The sequence below is a fragment of the Falco cherrug genome, chromosome 9 (genome assembly GCF_023634085.1).
Source record: "Falco cherrug isolate bFalChe1 chromosome 9, bFalChe1.pri, whole genome shotgun sequence".
NCBI lineage: Eukaryota > Metazoa > Chordata > Aves > Falconiformes > Falconidae > Falco > Falco cherrug.
In genome coordinates, this window is record NC_073705.1 from 12,715,983 (window position 1) to 12,735,573 (window position 19,591).

At 50.0% G+C, this 19,591-nt stretch overlaps 1 protein-coding gene across 20 annotated transcripts in view; it reads left to right on the forward strand.

The window, feature by feature from the left end:
- EHMT1 (euchromatic histone lysine methyltransferase 1) overlaps positions 1 to 19,591 on the forward strand; it is a 121,476-nt gene that overhangs the window by 42,969 nt on the left and 58,916 nt on the right. For 7 of the 20 annotated variants that reach the window (XM_055719954.1, XM_055719957.1, XM_055719961.1 and 4 more), the window contains one exon: positions 16,369 to 16,456. In XM_055719954.1, the coding sequence (XP_055575929.1) occupies positions 16,369 to 16,456 (88 nt within the window). Of the gene's footprint in view, positions 1 to 48; positions 71 to 2,061; positions 2,420 to 6,090; positions 6,387 to 10,079; positions 10,252 to 11,504; positions 11,528 to 16,368; positions 16,457 to 19,591 lie in introns of those variants that run through there. The other 13 variants (XM_027809441.2, XM_027809445.2, XM_027809451.2 and 10 more) reach the window with 8 other exon arrangements.

The following is a 19,591-nucleotide window of genomic DNA, read 5'->3' on the forward strand; positions in this document are numbered from 1 at the left end:
GGCTGGAGGAGGGATAGGCCTGGAGTCAGGATCTGGAAGGACCCAGCAGCTTCCCACAGACGGGACGGAGGTAGGGCAAATCCCACCGATTCCTTCCCGTGCCCCCGGGCCGGGGGGAGCGGGGAGACTGGATGAAGTAAAAACTGTTGGAATTGATTCAAAAGCAGCATAGTTAACCACTGACACGAGATGGCTTCAAACCGCTTCCTGCGGATCAGCGGGGAGGGGTTTTAAAACCCTGACCTTTACCGACTGGCGAACCTATATAAAGAACGGACCTGTCTCATGTTAGGGTGGTGACATAAAGTGACAGCAGGCAGGGGCTGGCAGCGAGGGCTGTGGGGACTTGCTGGGTTGTGCCTTCATATTGGAATGGCATGTGATCGCGTCTCAGTCGTGGGCTGCGCGTCTCGGTCACTAATTATTATTAATGGGAAGCCTTGCAGGGCGCAGACCTGCTCTGCAGTTTAAATCCAGATCCGTCTGTGATTGTGGGAGGGTGAAAGAATGTAAAACTCAAACTCCCTTTTTTGGACTTACTTTGCATTCCAAGAATTACAAACAAACCTTGCCACATCAGGTCCTCCAAACTGGCAAGGAGAGGAGGGAATATAGATGTGTTTATTCCTTTGGCTGAGAGATTTTCCATGTTCCTTGCAGGGGTTTTAACATGTTGACGAGTGAGTTTTGGGGAAGGAAGGGGACTCTGAATTGTGCCAGGTTGGGCTCTTGGATTTCATCTGTAGTTGCCAGCTTTTTACAAGGAGCGTGTAAGCACCAGCAGGTGTGTGCTGCGTGAGCTGATTGACTCCAGTTGTTGTACAAGCAAGCTGCGTGGTAAGGTGCCAATAAAACATGTACGTTGGCCCTCGGTGTCTGTATTGGTGAGGTGTAGGGAAGATCTGACCATGTGGAGCAGGGGGTGAGATGTCAGCCGGGAGCCTCAGCCCTCACAGACCCTGTCTCCCATGGGGTGTGTGTCATTGGGTGCCCGCGCTTGTTTCAGCTCGGCTGTAAGTCAAGGTAAGGCAAGAGGTTTGCTCTGCTTTGGGCGCTGCGAATACGTTGGTATTACAAGTTTATTGTGTTTTATTAATGGGAATCACTGCAATCACGGTCTGTCTTTCGGGTGTGTGCAGTGAGGTAGGTCAGCTCTTTCTTCAGGGCAACTCTGGCTGCTTTTCAGGGGGTGATCGGCAAGGAGCAAAACATCAATTTTTATTTTATTGCTGTGGCTCAGGTGATGGTCTCACCCAGTTGGGTCAGTCTGCATGGTGAGTCACTTCATCACCTAAAGTAACTTGCCTGTTCATTGCCTGCTTCTGAATTTCTTGTGTGCCCAGTGCTTCCTTGACGTTTTCTGAACCAGTTTGATAATGTCAGCCCTGCACTAAGCTGGTGACCAGTTTGCTTACTGGTGTTGCTTTTATGGTCCCTGAAAAAAGGCCTGCTGGAGCCCCAGCTTGCTGGCTGGCCATGCAGAACTTCTCTTACTCTTTAACAGATGCTGGGTTATTGACGGTTGGATGAGTGCACAGAGAAAAGCATTTCTGTAAAATAAATGGCATTGTAATTGCATAATGAAAGGAAGAGGTTTTGATTTTCTTTGGTTCTGGTGGGGGCTGCGTTCACAGCTTTTCAGAATTTATCCCGGTGGCTTGTTCTCCTTGGGCGATTCTGGTGATGAGGTGATCTCAGCCCCAAGCTTTCATGTATGGTCTGTCTCCCTTGATGAGGAAATTTGACTTAAAACAGTTTCAGATGCTGGAAAACCACTGGTGTGATAATTTCCTATTGTGCTTGTGCGAAAGGTGTAAGGTAGCCTTAAAGACCCACTGCCACCTTATGGCAGTTGCTGAAAAGCAACCTCTTTAGAGCCAATTCTGTATACACATCATGCTTGCTTTATTTCTCCACTCTTCTTAACTAGTGATATTTGCATGAAGGCAGGAGCTTTGTTTTTAAAGAGTTCATCTGCTCCTTCTGTTCCTTGCAGAAATTTTATAATGTCAGCGGAATTGCTTGTAGAGCCATCAACTGCGATATTTCATAGGCGAGTTCATGATGTGGGGAGAGACACAAAAGCATCATGAAGCACTGCTTCTCCTCCAGCGAAGAACTTGGCTTATTTTCATGCGAATGCCCTAATCCTTAAAAAAAATAGGTGTGAGGTCAAAGAACAGGGACACGTTGAACACGTGAGGCTCATCGGCAGAATCTACACCCGAGCTCCAGCGTTTGTTTCAGCGAAGTGTTGCAGCAGAAGCCAGATCGAATGTGAGCAGCCATTTTTACAGCCGCCTCTGCTGGCACAAGACTGCTAATGAGCCGGATGGCTTTGCACGGACATGGGTCTGATTCCCACCCCATCTACTGTCCCCCAAATAAACCAACAAAACATTTGCCTGTGGAGCGAACGGTGAGTGCGGTTAAAGGGATGAGCTTGCTCGCTGTTGCTGAGACAGGATTGCTGTATTTAGGATCCTTCTCGAGCAAGGCTGTGTTTGTATGGTAGGAACTCTTGATATGCGATAGCTGAATGAAGGGGAGAAATGGTGTTTTTAGATTTCCAAAATAGAGCTGTGGTTACTATAAGTTAAAGCTGAAGGAGTTTATAATTGGGAACTGTTAGGAATACAGTATGTTCTAAATTACAGCTGTCTGGCCAATATGCTTCTAAATAAAGTTCTAGGATTGCCCTGTAAATGAAATACTCAACGCATATTCTTATCAAAACATAGCAACATCTCCCTGAGAGCTTACGTCTCAACATCTGTCGCAGCAGACTCTTTTTTTTTCTTTCTCTTTTTCATTTTTATTCTTCTTCTTGACGTGTGTGATGTACTCAATGTCGTGTCTCCGGGAACATTTCATGTTTCCTATTAAGTAAAAGCAGTTTTCAACTTTGCTGGGGAAAGAGGGGGAGGAAGGGAGATGGCTTGGAAGCTTTGAGGGGGGAAAAAAGCAAGTTTTGAAAGGTGGAGAAAGCTGCGATTCCAGAAGCGTGCATGAATGACTGCTTGCTCCTTGGAGGTGGTTACCTGAGCCTGGAGCCAGACATCCGCGCTCCCCTGGAGGATGCTGAGGACACTCAGTGTGTCCTGGGACGTTCTGGTTAAGAAGTGTCACATGTAATGGCTGAGGAGGGAAGGGAGGCACTTTAACAGCTTCCTGCAGAGCTGGGGAGTGGTTCGTAGCAGTGCAGGAGCAAATCAGGATTCCAGCAGGAATGCTCATCTTATATCGAAAGTCCCTTCAGCTTGTCGCGCTTTTGGGATTGCTTCCGGGGAGGCTGAAAGGGAGCTTCGGATTTGAGCAGCTGGAGGGTCTGGAAGAAGAGGAGCCTGATTGAAATAAGGAGAACCTCTTGTGTTTTGCAGACCTGAATATTGTTCTTTCTATGGAAAGAATAATCTCCCCTTGCTTCCCACTTGTGCTTCCTCTGCAAGGGAGCTGTGAAAATGCCATACGTAATGGTGTAATTAAGCAAAAGCCCCGAGGAACCCGGTGTCCTTTGTGAAGAGAGGTTGTTGTGCTGCTGCCTTCCTCCTGAAAATGTGAGACTTCTGAAAGGGATATTCTAGCCTTGAATCAGAGAATGGAGGCCACAGAGTGCAGGAGGAAAAACACCTTGCGGTTCTATGGGCCCTGATCAAAGGTGCTTTGAAAGGGGGGTGCTGTGCTGTCTCGTGCTGGCTTGGGGGGGAAACTGCTGGTGCGTACTCGGGTTAAATAAAGGAGAGAGTCTCACGGGGCACAGGCTTGTTCTTGTCCTACACCATTAGAAAACCTGCTTCTTTGGCCAGCCTGGGACTGGATCTCTAACCAGCTGGTTAGGAAAGAGCCTACTGCGGCACCTGACCTCTACAGAATGGGGGAGATGGGGGTCCTGGGGGTGCTGGGGCAGGAGATGCTGCTCTGACAGCCCCTGCTCAGGCACAGGGGAAGCTTCTTTCTCCTTTCGGGTGGCATACATTTGAAGTCTTATTTATCAGTGCACAAGCAACCCCCATAAACGCGGGTCTGTGGAGTGCTGCTGGTATGATGGCGATCGATCGCTTTGCTCAAGTTGGTTGTTGAAGCACCTGTGATACCCCGATCAGCTTTGCTTTTTCTTTCTTTTAAACAGTGTTTAGTGCTTTCAGGGATGGCTGTGAGATGGGAAAAGCATCTCTGGTAGCTTCTGCTCTCTGTATATATTTAACCTTGGCAGTAAAAACATGTCTAGTGTTGAGATGGAGCGGGGAGTGCTGCCCTTCTGCATGCACAGGAAGGCTGAAGCGTGGTGCTCCATCGCTATTTTATCTGTGAAAGGGGATGTTGACTGTGGTAGTTCATTGATACTGCCTTTGTTAATAACTTTGTTTCTATTTCTGGATATTTAATGAAAGCTTGGTAATTTCATGCTGCAAGGAAGGGCAACGTGTCAACTGTTTTAAAGCCATCTTTGGTTTGAACTACAGTACTCTTTTGATGCAGTGGATAATACAACTTCTGCCTGTGTAGTCAGTTTTTGTTGCTTTTGTTTGGGGATTTTTGAGTTTGTCTTAAATGGGTTACCTCTACACCTCTCAGTGACTGATAGAAAGGCCAGGACAATCTCATTTTGTGTGTATTAAAACTTAAGATTTACATCAAACAAAAACCCAGTGGGTGAAAGAGCGAGCCTCCCTTTATACTGTCACCTCAAATATTTCTTCCCTACGAATTTCAGTCATCTCAGTTTAGCCTTGTGCGTGTTAACTGTTGAGCAGCGAAACTTCTGCAGAGTGTGGAGAGGAAAACAACGTCCTCGTAGCCGAGGCAGATCTGTAGCAGGCTCTTCTGCTTCTTTAACTATTGCTGTTTTACAGATGTGCCCTGGACATGGTGGTGAGTTAGGTGCTTGGGCTGGAGAAAATGTGGCTGGTTGGTGTTTCCAGCCTGCAGTGCTGCAGTGGCAGGACACGCTCCTGCGATGCTGGATACAGAGGAGGGGATGGGCAGAGCAGAGCAGGCGACGGCTTCGTGCTCGAGCTGAAGGCCTGACTGCTTGCCTGCTTCTGGTGCAAAGTGTACGGCAAACTGAAGCCTTGGGCTCCTCAAAACCTCACTATGGATTGCAACGGCTTTTTTATCTCCCTACAGTGCCGGCTGCTCCCTGCCCCCCCAGCCCACAGTAACACATTGCACTCAGCTCATCTTCATTTTAATGTCTGCTCCTAAAGAGAACCATCTTCTCTTCTCTTGCATTATTTTTTTATTATTATTATTTTTGAAAGTGTTTTTCCTTTGGCCAGGAGCAAGCGGGTGGTGCCACAGTCCAGCGCTGTTTCCTCTTCCTCCTGGCCTCCTCTCCGGGGTTGCTGGCCGCCCTCCCCCTGCGCGGTGGGAGGTTCTCCAGCTCCATACGGGCTCCAGCAGCCTCCTGCTCCTGCCTCCCATAAATGCCAGCCTTGCGCTTGAACCCCTTCCAGCCCATCTCTGCTTACAGATGTTCCTGTGACTTGCTCTGGCAGTTTTACTGGGAGCTTGAGCAGATGCGGAGGTTGCCAAGAGTTTATACTTAATTGTTAAGTGGAACAGAGGCAAACTACTTTTATTTTGAAGCTAAAATTTCATCTTTTATCTTGCTGGCTGGGCCAAGCTGTATCATATGGTTTGACATGGGCTGAGCTCAGAGCTCCTGCACCCACTAGTGCACTACCACTTCACTAGGGTTTTCCCCCCTCATCCCACCCCCCCACCCCCCTCTTTTTAACGACTGCGTTCGTGATACCCTTTTAAGGTTGGTTGTACCAGGTCAGGTTGTCTTATTAATCCCCAAAGTGAAAAACAGCTCTCCTTCAGCTCAGCAGATCGGATCTCGAATGCATTTGCAGTTGGACACTGCACGCTGCATCAGTTTAACCCGTGTGCCTTCATCCCCGCGCTCAGGGGTCGGGCGCTTTATTAAGCAGAACCAAATTGTCACGGGAGCATCCCCCGGCCGCGCAGCATCCCTGCCTGTCCCTCCCGCCTCTCCTTTTCCTGCGGGCAAGGGCTACTCTTGAAGGCCACCGAGAGAGAACACCTCGCTCTATGGTTTAAAAGGCTTTTTATTTTTTTCAGGCGAGCGATCAGTTTTGAGGCCTGGCACCCTGTCAGAAAGTTGACAGATGATCTGCATTACCGGTGCGTCCCCGGGATGCCCGGGATAATCGCGCTCCAATGGACGCCCTGGAGCCGGCAGGTTCTCTGTGAAATGGCTGCAGCTTGGAGGGAGCAGTGAAATGGTCTCCTCTGGGCATGCTCACTCTGTAGAGGGAGCTTTTATCACATGAGCAGAAACTGAATCACGGCTCATGAGGATCTGGAATATGCAACTCTTTGAGTCTTCACCAGAAGAAGACAACAGATGTCCGCAGGTACCGCAGGGTCCACCTCCCGTGCCTCGCACAGAGCGGCTCCCCGCCGGCCCTGGCCGCAGGCAGGCTGGGGAAGGAGAAGCCTTGGAGAGGAGGAAGACAGTTTGGGGAATCATGGCTGGGGGTTATTTAGTTATGTGCTTCTGGAGGAATGAGTTCTGCTGCCCGCTGCGCGGGCGGGCGTGCATGCGGGGGAGCGGGCTGCGGCGGCTGGCCTGGCCCCAGCGGTGCTGTGCGGCTCGCTGCCGGGTGCTGGGCCATGGGCTTGCAGGTTCCTTGGCATCCCACGGCGCCTGGCTCCGGGAAAGCTCGGCCTTTGTTTCCTCACGTCTGGGTGGGCTTTTATTTCTCTTCTGAGGTGGGGAGGCTTGTTTGGGGCTGGGTTTTTTTGGTTTGTTTGTTTTGTTTCGATTTTTGGTGCTTTTTAAAAAAAATATTTTTTAAAGTGTGAAGTTTCTGGAAAATTCTCCCAGCTTGCAGCTCTTGTAAGCAAGAAGCGCAAACCTTGGGGTGTCCGAGCTGCTTGAAGGCTGAACTTCCAAAGGGGAGGAGAGGGCCTGAGGCCACATGGCACCTCCTTGCTCAGCTCCTTTGAGAGCTTCTGCTTGCAGCAGGCGAGCCGGCAGCTCATGTCTGCGGGTGGAGGCAAAAGCGAACATTATTTTGCCAGGAAGAAGAAATAATCCTTTTTATTTTGGGGTGGCTTCCTCCCCCCGCCCCTCTCTCTCTCTCTCTTTTTTTTTTATATATAGTAGCTTGCAATCCAAGGGAACAGCTGATTAAAATGAAACATCCGTGGTTGATTTCATGGCAGGAGGCCCATGTCTGCAGTTTATTTTAAAGGTTGCCTGAAATTCAGATCACTGGTCCTGCCATGCTCTTGGGTTTTGGTGTTGGTTGTTGGGGTATTTTTTGCTGTCATTTGTGTTGTGCGCAGACAGCTCTGTTGGCTGCCATGGACCTCGGTGGGACTTGGGGTGGACACCGAAGGTCCCAGAGCCATGGGGGGTCCAGGCAGCCCTGGCAGCGGGCAAAGCGCTGCCCTGAGCTTGCTGTGTTCTAGAGAGACCCCTGAAGCTGCCATGCAGACATGATACAGAATTTTCAATCCAGGAGCGAGATGTGAAGATGGCATTTAAAAGATTAGGGAGCTTACAGGATGATCTGTGGTACCTAATCTAAATATCTACCGTGTCTCCACTGGACTATAAGTACGCTCACTGCTCGTCATCTAGAGGATGTCTGCTGAAGGAAAAGGCATCAGAAGAAGCCAGGAGAGAAACAAGATTTCATTTTAACAGCGAAGAGGCCTTGATGTGCTGCCTGATCAGCTCCCATCCAAGGCAAAAAAATGTGCTTTGGGTTTGGTGAAGGAGACAAGCAACCAAAACCACACTGAGGTGTGCAACGTGCGCTCTGGTGTGGTGGTGACCACAGTGACACTGGTGTGACAGCCGGCCGAAAACAGCTAATGCTCCATCCCTTGCCGGCTGATGCCCTTTGAAAAGCATCTGTGGAGAGACGCTGAAAAGCCTGACCTACTTTGGAGGGAAGAGAGAAGCCCGAGGTCTGGACTGGACTTCACGCTGCTGCTGAGCAAGGGTTAAGAGCCCCAAAGTGGGGCCTTGGGTTTCTTCCCCCTCACATATTTAACTGACTTTTTAAGTGCCAGCACGAGCTCTTCCCCTCTTCCCAAGAACATGTTTGGACAGAGCACACATGGGGCATATTTTCTGCTGATCAGCTCCTGTTAGATGAACCCTGGGCCTGGGGGCAGGATCAGGCCCAGGACTGGGGTTCGGGCAGCAGGTGTTGTCCTGGGGCCGCTGGAGCCTCCTAAGGGAAGAGGACCACATGCCTCTTTGCAGTGGCAGGGAGCTATTTTATTCCGGTAAACAAGGAGTTTTAAGGAGCTTCACCCTTCTGGCTAGCTGGTTTGGGCGAGGGCTGGCTTGATTCCTGCTGCTCCTCTTCGTTGTCCTTTTGTGGCTTTTCCCTGAAGTTTTTCCTGCTCCCCTTCCCACTCCTGGAGCCGAGAGCAGTCGAGGAATCACCGCGGCAGGAGAGTTACCTTACTTTTGTAACTCGGGGCTCTGACAGTGCGTGCTTCCCGCCCGTGAGGCTGGGAAGACCATATGTTCCTGCAGTGACATGTAATGTCAGTGATTTGGAAACGAACCTTGAATTTATAATCCTTAACTGCCATTTTCAGCCAGTTATTTTTTGACTCCTGTGAATTTCGACTTTTAATAGCAAACCCTCCTTGCAGAGGAGACCCTTCTGTCCCCTCGTGTTTCCCTTGTTCCCATGGGATCCGTCCCTCCCAAGGGTGAGGTCCTTGGTCTCTTGGGTGGAGGGGGAATGTCTGGCTTTGCTGTATGGTGGTGCTGGTCCTGGAGGGGGGCAGAGGAGGAGGACGGGCAGCAGGCAGCACTGCCTGCCAGGATTTACAGTAGTCAGGAAAGCAGCAGGAGCGAAGCCCACAAACTGTATGAGCTAATTGGAAAGCATCCTTTAAAAAAAATAGAGGGGGAAAAAAGGTAGAGCAAGCTTTCTCAAAAAATATGTTGGGATCCAACATAGCAGGTTGCTTCCCCCAATCAGGTAATTTATTTATCTTTTTTCCTTCGGTCCCCATCAGGAGGGGGAAGGCTGGTGGACCTGGTGGAGAAGGGTTGAGGCAGTGGGGGTTAAGAAGATGTGACGTGCAAATGTCTTGCCTGCAACGCAGCCATACTGTGTCGGAGCAGCACAGTGCCTCTCGCAAAGGAAGCTTTTCACAACTTGTCCTTGTTCCAAGGGTGAGGAAACTTCCAGCTCTTCCGGCATTTTCTCTCCGTCATAAGTCAGAGCTGCTTTCACCTGTAAAGTACGATCAGCTTGGATGGGGAGAGGACTGGAAAGGAGAGGGGCTGGGGAGCAACCTTGCAAGGCTTTTCATGGAGCTTTTGGTGTTAAATGAGGAACTTTTCCCCTCCTCCTCCTCCTCTCATTTTCCTGTGTGCCTGCAAAAATACTCTGGTTTGCATTTAAAGGAGAAAACTGTATGTGCTGGGACTAAGCCAACTTGTTTATTCAAGGGAAATACCATATTTCCAACCCTTTCTCTCACCGAGGAAGGCTTGACAGAGGATGGCAGACTGGGCTGGGTATTATATTTTTAGGCGACATCGAAGCACGGTTGTGATTCGAAGAAGCTAAAAATCATGGCTGGCATTTTGCATCGAGCTCTGCGAGACCTCTCCTCCACCAGCTCCCCCCCAGCCCCCAAAGAGCTTAACTTCTCCCCCCAAAAGCAGGTGGATTTTGACCTAAATCAAGGAGGGAAAAGGAAAAAATAGACAGACAAACAAACAAAGAAAAGGAACACACACAAAAAAAAACAAACAACCCAAACAACACAAAACCAACAACCAACCAACAGACCCACCACCACAAACCCACAGCCTGCTGCTTTTGCAATTTCCCTTCTCCAAAGCGGATTTTTATGGCGAGGGGCTGGGGGGCCGCGAGCGGTCGGGAGGCGAACGCCTGCTCCTCTCCTCCTGTCAAAAAATGGCAGGTCAGTGTGTGTCTGTAAACAATGCCGTTATGAAATGGCAGCGCCAGGCCGAGCTGAGCATGCTCGGGAGCAGCCTGCAGGGGGAGGTGAGCCCAGAACGATGAGCTAATTCAGTGCAATTCTTGGGATTGAAGGAAAAGACCAGGCTCCACTCTTAATGACAGAGCAGAAAAAAAAGGCCCCACGCCGGGGACGAAGCCCGTAGGCCATGGAGGAGAGGGTGTGAGGATCTCCCACCTCCAGGACTTCGGGTGCTGGGCAGCGCTGTGTCGCTTTCTCACCCTCCAGGAGAGTAAAGCCTTGGTGAGGTTTTGCTGTAGTTATTAGAGGGACAGGCCCGAGGGTGCAAGTTTTATTATGTGTCTTTTTTCATTCTTCTTCTTTTTATTATTATCATTATTTTTCTCCCCCCTTTTCCTCGTCCGCTTTTCTGGCTCGCAGGCATCGCTGTCTTGCTGGTGGCCTCCGGATGGCTGGAGGTGGCCCAGGTGGAGGTGGCGTGGGCACCGAGCGAGGTCCTCCAGGTCCCCCGGGAAGCCCGTGCGGGGCCTTCCCTGCGCTGCCGCCCCAAGGAGCCCCTCCGCCGGGCGCCGCCGGGGCGGGCAGGGGGCGAGGGAGCTGCTCCGCTGGCTGCCGTCGTTTGGGGGCGGGAGGAAGAGGAGCACGGAGGCTGAAGAGGTGCCTGAGCCCCGTCGATGGGGGCAAGCTGTCTTCCAGCTCCTCCGCCCCGGGCTGCTGCAACCTGCTGGCTCCAGGCTCCTCTTGGTGCTATGGTTTTATCCTGGCTGAGCCTTCCTGGGGACCGGGTGTTTCTGAAATGGCTGGTGTGCTTTTGCTAGAGATAGTGATGGATCTTGGTCTCCATTTTAGGGTTTTCTTCCCCGTCCCCCTTCCCCTCACGGGTGCTAGGAGAAGGCAGGCAGCAGCTGTACTCCTTGCTAACCTCAGGCTGTGGAAGGAGGAGATGCCTTTGTCTGCTCTGGATTTACACTTGCCTGCACGTACCAGTTGCACTGGCTTTAACTCGACTGGGACACAGCTAGATGGGTACAAGGCTTCCCAGTGTGGAGGCAGTGAGGGAGCGGGAGTGGGATCTCCCCTTTCCAGGAGGGCATGGGCTGCGCAAACCCCCCTTGCCTGAAGCCTGCACGCCATTGTGGACCGCGTTGCCTTCCGAGAAGTCACTTTAAGTCCTGTTGTGTTCCATGCACGTGTCTCCTTTTCCCCAGCTGTTGCATGCAGGGACCTTGCGCCTCGTTTCTATGCTTCCCCCTGTTTCGGGAGTTGATTTGTACGGCTGGAATAGGAGAAAGGACATGGGGGTCGAGGAGGAAATGTTTCTTTTCTTTTAGGGAGAGCCTGGATGAAAGGAATTCGGGAGACAAAAGAATTGCAGAGTTTGATTTGGGGACAAACTTCAAGCTGAGGGCAGTGCTTGTTGTGAGCTGCAGATAAAATTCCATGTTCACATGATTGCACGAGGCTTACAAGGAAGTGGCCTTAGCCTAAAAAAAAAACAAAAAAACCCACCACCAAACCAAAAAGGAGCTTTGAGACTGGTGACTGCTTTGTAGGCCAGGTATGCTGCTGGTTACGTTTCCTTCCTTCTCCAGATCAAATGCTTCTACTGCTTCTAATGACAGGCCCGTGGTCAGCGTCCCCATGAGCAGTGATCCCAGACCTTGCCCGTGTGCAGCAGGACTTGAGCAGCGCCGAGATCTGAAATGAGCAGCCTTCGCACGCCTACAAAAGAAACACTCTCTTTCTACAAGTGTTTTCTTAATCATTACTTTCAGCATAGTTAACTGCAAAATGTTTGTCTTCTTTTTAAGGCAAAGGTTATTATGAGCAAGTTGGTTTGGGTTGTGTTTCTGGTTTTGGTTGTGTTTTTTTTCTTTAGCAGAAGAAGGGAGGGAAAAAAGAGTGAATGAGAAGCTGCTGCTGCTGCCGTTGCATCATTTATTGAGAGCTTTGCCTCCCTGCCTTGCTGCAGTGTATTGCAAACCTGGCCGCTGCCTTGCACGGGAGGTGGAATCCTGCCCTGCGGAAGGGCTGGCGGGGGCTCTGCCTGTGCCCCGGCCCCACTGGGCACCTGCACTGGGGTACATGCCCCAGCTGCTCGTGGGGAGCGATGTCCGGTGGTGTCACCTCCGAGGGGTTGGTGTCCACCTCTGGGCTGGAGGCTTCGCAGGCCGGGCAGGATCAGTCCTGTCCGTCCCGCCAGCTCTGCAGGCAGATGTGTTGGTGCAGCTGCTGCCCCGAATGGGAGCGAGCAGTTTCAGAGGGGTCCTCCTGCGCCCAGCCCTCTTTCAGATCGACGGGCTTTAGCTTAGCTGCATGGCTCCAGTCAGAACAACGCTGCTGCAAAGCCTCAGGTTCCTAGACGGTTGATTTTTAAGACAAAAAAGAAAAAAAAAAAAAAAAAGACCCTGGTGAAGGTAGACATCTTAGCACATCAACCTCCGCTCCTTCCTGGTCTGCCTGGAGAGAGCTCTGGTTCATGATGTAACTCACTGGTCTCTTGGGCTTGGTAAGCTGCAATACGTTGGAGTTCTGCTGTGCATGTATTGTCTTTGACTATAAAACCTGTTTGGACCTTTGCGAAGGGCACCCGGATGGCTGATGAAAATGCCAAGGAGGAGGCTGAGAAAGCTCTTTCTGTGTTTCCCAGCTTTGTTCTTTTTCTCTTCTTCTTCTTTTTTTTTTTTTTTTTTTTTGGTGGGCTTTTTTTTGTTTGTTTGTTTGGGGGGTTTTGTGGTTTTTTTTTTTGTTTGTTTTAAAGGCACCACTGTAGTTTCTAGTCGTTGTCTGGAAATGCTGCAGAGCTTTCCTTGGCTGGTCTGACCTGTCCTCCATCCCCTCCAAAGACCTCTTGGAGGAGAGGAAGCCTGTTTTCATGTAAACAGAGGTTGGAGAGGAAAAACTAAACCAGCACTCGCTCCTCTGCTTGGATCCTCATGGCTTTTAAAGCCCTCTCAAAGACCTGCTCAGTCTTTCTTAAGATGGAATAATTTTTTTTCTTCCCCTTGAAAGCTAAAAATAAAAGTGTTGGGGCGGGGGGGATGCTTCGTTGGTGCTGGGTGCGCTTTATGGAGGCTCCCCAGCACGGAGGGTGAATAATCAGGCTGGGGTCGGCGAGGGAATGGAGGCGGACGGCTGCGGGAAAGGGGGGAAGGAGGGGAAAAAAAATAATGGAGAGAGTGAGACTTTTATTGTGAAGCAGCTTGTGCTTGGCAGTTGGCTTTTGTTGGGACTGCTGCAAGAGCAGGCATTTCTCGGCGGGGAGGGTGGGTATAGGGTTTCCCTGCCAATCGGGAGCCGACGGATTGGGGCATGGGGAGTGTGAGCAGTAGGGAAGTTTGCTTTGAATGTGAGGGAGGGGAGGGGAAAAAAACCCCAACCAACACACACACAAAAAATGGAGGTATTGACACTTGCGGTGAAGTTGCTCTAAGTTGGCTGGGTGGAGCCGTGGACTGGTGGGAATGAACGGGCAGCGTTGCTTGGCTGGTGCTGGGTGCCCCCGGTGCTGGGTGCCCCCGGTGCTGGGTGCTGCATCTGCCGGCTGGTGATGGAGCAAGGAGGGGAGAGTGCTGGCCTGGGGGTGAGAGGCTTCGAGTGCTTTGCAGAGGTTTCCTGTAGCTTCCTTTTCATCAAAATGCTTCCAAATTCACAGTTGGCTTCTTTTTTTTTTAATTATTATTTTATTTTCTACCTTGATGCAGAGTTTTTGTTTGTTTCAGAGCAAGGCATGGAAGTTGCAAAGCCGCTGCTGCTGCTAGCCAGGGATGTGTGTCTGAGATAGGAACTGGGAGACCCCGTCAGGTGCCACCTCACTCAGCCTTGCCCTGGCACACAGCTTTTTAACTCCCACAGGAAAAACACCATGGTTTCTCTCTTGGTGTTGGAATTTCTGCTTTGAGAGCTATCACTGCTGGGCAAGAGCCAGGGCAGCCCCAAGCTCCTGGTAATTGCAGCGAGGAGGGAGGGTGCTCATTAGCTGCCAAGGTCTAATTGACTCCAGGGTCCCTGCAGTGGCTTTTCTTCAGGCATCATGGGCTGAGCAAGCAGCAGTGCCTCTGTGGAAGGGAGAGCATGGATGCTTTGTGGAGTTGGGGGTACTGCTTGTAAAATAAAGAAAAACTTAGAATGGAATGGCTAAGAATGACCTGCTGGAAATCCTGGGGCTTCTAGCAGCAGTCAGCTTCATAGCAGGAATATCAAGACCTTTCCTTGTTGCAGCAAAGGTTGGGAAAACAGGCTGGTCCCTCTTAGACTGAGGCTCTTTATGTGCTGCCGGTGTCTGTGGCGAGGACCTGGGTGCCCCTTCCCGTGGGTGGGAGCCGTGGGGCTGTGCTTGAACCCCGGCTCTCTGCAGCTCTCATTGCCTTAGTCTTGCAGCAGGGTAAGTCCATGAGAAAAATGAAGTTATTCCCAGTTTACAAGAAGTCCGGCTAGAGGAGAGGTAGGGTTTACAAGCAAATGCTTGCAGCAAGGTTATGTAGTATTGGATTAGCAAATATATATATATATATATATATATAAAAAAAGCTGGTCTATGTTTAAACTGTGGGCTGTGTTGTTATGGTTGTTCCTCAGTGGAAGCTGTGGGCCAGTGTCTGGTGGAGGTATGTTCTGTTCCAGGCTATCTGATCAGTTGGCAGAGCAGAGGTTTCAGATGCTTACAGCTTGCATTTTTGGTCTGTGCCTGAAAATCTGAAGGTGGTGTGCTTGGGGCACAAGTTCCTTCTTGCTGAGAGCATCTAGACGTGGCCGTGTTTGCTGTTTGCTTGCGCTGGGGGGCAGGCAGCCACCCACAACCACCTTCCTTCTCACTGGAGGAGCGATCCTTGAAGGTGCCCTTGGCTCCACACGGGTGGGCTCGGCAGGCGGTGCAGGCTTTCCCAACCAACCTGCACCCAGCTGGTGTCCCTGAGTCTTCGCCTTCCCACCAGCTGTGTGTTGCCTTGCATGTAGTGTTGTTCAGGTGCAGGGCAGGGTGGTCGTGCAGGCACCCAGGGGCCAGGGACCTGGTGCTGGATGAGCCCTGGCTGGCTTCACGGGGTGGGAGGGCTGCTGAAATCAGGGGGAGCAGACCCCGCTGCAGGACGTGGCATTGCAGCTGAGTTCATGTGGAAACGAAAATGACAAAGGTGGCTGGTAATAGCGATCAATCGCAACACCAGAGCTCATGTCCCCTGCTAGCTTTGGACAGAAAGTTGTGTGGGGAAGGGCGAGCCACTGCTGGGGATGGTTTTGGAGCTGGTACCCGCCTGTGTGCATCCCATCTCTTTTGCTTGTTTTACGGGAGATGGGCAGGTTGCTTTTTTTATTATTTTTTTCCTTTATCACTCAGTGTGCTTTAAATCTTGTGATTTGCATGGCTGCAGGCACCATCTGCTCTCTGTGGTGGCCTACAACAGTTGGCTTGACCTGGGCTTATTCTTCTCCTGCGAGGCCGGCAGTGTGCGGTGAACCCTTCACCCAGCCTGGCCCCGGCCCCGGCAGTGGGCAGCTCTGCAAGGCAGTTGCCTTCTTTACCTTTCAGAACAGCTTGTCTCCTTAAACTGTGTCAAATAAACCCTTCTTTTGTGCGTTTGGGGTTTTTTTAAATACCTTTCTCCTTTTGTTTTGTTCTGGTAGCTTCTTTTTTTTGTCTTCCCACCTCAAAAGGCAAAGGGAAGGTATTAAGGCTGCAAACCTGATCTGGCAATGTGACTGCAGGTGTGTGAAAGGCTGAGGAGACGAGCAGGTGTTCCTTTTTTACAAAGAGGAGAAAAAAGAACAATTACTTTCTATAAAATTAAAAATAGAGCTCGCTAACTATAATAAACATGGATGTTAGGAGTGATGAGTTAGCTCACTGATGGTTTGCAGTTTGTATGTTACATTTGAATGAACTACAAAAAAACTCCAGACAAACTACCAAAAGCATACTCGGGCTGTAAATGTTGATAGATGATGTGTCTGATAGATCTGCCTTCCCCTACCCAAAATCTAAAAAGTTTGGGGGGAATAAGGGGTCACCTCCTCGAGATGCCTTTCGTGACTGTTTTAATCCGCACCTCTACAGACACGTTCAGCTGGATTCCCAAGCACGTTACGCTGGGAAGATCTGCCTGGCTGCATCTTGACCAAAGAGTCGTGAGGTCTCGGCCCTGGGCACAGCTCGAAGTCCCTCTGCTTCTTGGGCGAGACGGGCTGTCAGCTGGGGCGAGCCTTGTCGTTCTTTATCTTTGACCTGTGCCTTGGTGGCAGTTTCCTGGCAGCGTTATTTTGCAGAATGAGGTTTGCTGGTGATGTAAACAGGATGTGTCCATGATTGTCTCTTCTTTTAAACGCAACGTGTGTATGATCGTTGAGCTAAACCGTGCTGTTTTCTTTTTTCCCACCCCCTGTCCCTTCTCTCCCCACCCCTAGCGAACAGTGCTGAGTAAGGGAGAGACAAGGAAAGACGCCTGCATGAAGACTGAGCTGCTGAAAGATATCACCAACAGCAAAGAGGAAGGTGAGCGTCTGCCTCGGTTGAGGGCCAGACCTTGTTGTGAGGTTGGCATGTGATGGGAACAAAACTGGGGGTTCGGAGATGGGTTCTGTCCCCTGAGCTCCCACAAACAGAGTAGCTCCATTCTCCTGTGTTTATTCTGAGCAGGGCTCTTCCCCAGAAGATGCAGATTTGCTTTTCAGTCCATCTATTGCCACCCACCTAAAGAACGGTATCTAATTTTCACTTCTGCTTTGGTGTGGCTGTGAAGCACAAAGGAATTACTTTGAACCTCCTCTGTGTAACTTGTTTTAACTGAACTCTGATCCCCACCACACGATGACCTAGCCCTTTTCCTCCCTCTATTAAAGTTAACTTTCTGTTCTCCTGTGAGTTCCTGTGTTGCTCCAGATCAGGCACCAACTGCTGCAGGATGGCCGGTGGGGTTAGACACTCCACCCATCATGCTGTTGTGGGATGCTTCATGATTTCTCCCTTGTTTCTGCTTGCTTTTACTTTGCAGGATGCAGAGCACATGTTAATTTGACGAAGTCTTTCCTGTGTAGTTCTCTATGAGTTGCATGCACACAAATCTGAGGGCTAATTTTTCCTAATCTGGGATTAGGAAAAAAAAAAAAATCACCGCCCTTTATCTTTCACCCCTCTCTTTTCTTTCCATGGCTTTATTATTCCTTTATTAGTTACTTCTCGTAGCTCTGCAGGGATCTGATTTATTTTTGTTCTCCGTTCCATAATAGAGCATTTGAAAAGCACTGAACTAGTCCCATCAAAATACCTAGTCTTAGATAGAAACAAAATTTTGAACTTAATTCAGGTGTGGTGAGGACAGCATTGCTTTTTATTGCTCTTCTGTCTAGCATAATTTTTTGTCAAGCTGCTCTAGTTAGAAAGTGAAGCTCAGAGCAGGCAAAATACTGAGTGCCGTGTCAGATGTGGCTGCAGTGCTTGCATATTAACTGGGAGCATGTGAGCGCTGCTGCTGACGCCGGTTGCGTGTGGACCTCTGGTCTGGGCAGACCAGAGACGAAGCCTGAGGTGTCCGTGGGAGGTTGTGTTACTCTGGGAGGAGGCTCTTGCTTCGATCCCTTGCCTTGCTTGGCTCAGGACTACAAAGTTAGTTTATTTAGCTCTTGGTTGATCCAAAGGTAAGTGTCAAGAGCCTATGGAGGTAAAAATCCAGGAGGAGGGTGGGAAGAGACATTTCTGTGCCATGTATATCTTGACTGATTTTTAATTGAAGCAAATGCTGTGTATCAAAAGGGAGCTGAAAACGGTCCCTGGGTAGGAAAGGTCTCGAGGCTTCCCAAGGTGCTCAAATTCTAATCACTGCAGCTTATTGTCCAGTCCTGTTACAGGGGAAGGAAGGGTCCTAAAAGGAGAACTGCGCAGTCTCCATTTTTGTGGCAGTGTTCAGATTGTACCCTTCTCTTCCCAACCGTACCACGTGTGTAAAAGACAATGCGTATTTGCGTGGTTGTTGTGCTCTATGCATTGTTCTTTGCTGACCTCCGTTACCCAGCTGTGATCATCATAGGAGTTCGATTAGCAGTCCCTAAGGTCTGTTATTAACAGTGTTTAGCATTGGCAGAGAATTTATATTTTTGAGCATTGCATAAACATGAAGTCATTATGGCAGACTTGCAAGATGGCATGAAATAGTTTCTTTGAGCCTTGTTTCCTGACTCAGGGATGAGTGGCAGCATACGGAGCTGGGATGTGTAGACTGGAAAAGCACTCTGAAGTCTTGAGATTTCTCTGTTTAAGTTTGCTTGAATAGTCTTATTTTTCCTTTAGCGAGGAGGATGGCACCAGTACAGTTTTAATATTTTCATCCAAGGACATAGCGGGATTGAATGCACCCTCAGCAAGGTTGCAGATGACACCAAGCTGAGTTGCTCTGAGCAACCTGATCTAGTTGAAGATGTCCCTGCTCCCTACAGAGGGGTTGGACTAGATGGCCTTTAAAGGCAACAACGTTGGCCTGCAACATAAGGCTAGATCTGTTTTGGGTTTTAGTCCCTTTGGGAGAATCCCCTTGGCAGGTTATCTGTCAGTATTAAACCTGGGATCTAAAATTTTCAGGGGCTTGAACTTGCAGATCCAAAGGCTGACTAGAGGTGCTGTTTGGGCTAAAGACTTAGTGTGAATTATTGTGGTTTTCCCTCTTTTTACTCCCCCTTGACTCAGAAGGGTACTGGTACTGAGGTCAGTATCAGATCCCCATTTGCACTGTATTAGCACATACCATAGCTCTGCTGCTGCCTCTCTGAATGGCCTTTTCCAAGTTACACGTCTGTGTCCAAGAGGAGCCGGGAAATTTCAGTAGCTTGCAGCCTTGAATGAGATTTAGGGGGTCTGTCTCCCAAGCAAGGCACATCAGCGCCACTGCAGCAGTGCCTACGACTGCTGTCTGACTCCACCACTGATGATCACCATCACGTTGGAGATCTCTGTGAAGATCCCTGGTTGCAGGGAAGGCTTGTACTCTTGTAGGGCAATAGCTGAGCTGCCCCAGTTTATCATCTGCTGGTTTGAAGCAGCACATCGTCTTTCTTGGTTGTCCTCAGTGTGCCATCCTGCCATTTGTGGCAACGGTAGCTGCTGCCGCAGGGAATGCGTTGTTGGTGCAGTGGGCTGGGGCAGGGGCCTGGGAGGGTGCTCCTGGGGGGCAGCCTGGGCGTCGGAGAGCCTTGGGTGGGCAGTCGTGGTGTTTTGTTCTTTGTTGTGCCAGTGGAAGGTATTGCAGAGATGCAGTGTGTTACCAGCTGGGATGTCCTCTTCTGGCTTGATCCTGGCACTGATGAAGAGAAATAATTGAACTATAAATTTAGCGTACATCTGTAGAAACAAGATCTTTGTGTGTTCCCAGCACTTCCATTTCCAGTTCTGGGGTTGAGTCCCAGCCCGCGTGAAGCCAGTGTAAGCTGTGCGCTAGACTCAGTGTCCCCTTCTGTGTAAAATTGCTCAATACAGATAGAAAAAAACGAGCTATGCATGAGACTGTTCTGTTGTCCTTGGGGAGACGTTCCAGTTCAGTTGTGGGGAAATGTTCCAGTTCGGTTTTACATGTGGGTGTGAGTTTAGGTCCGTCTTTCCCTTTGACAGGGAGATTGAAGAGATGAGCAGAAAAAAGTTGCT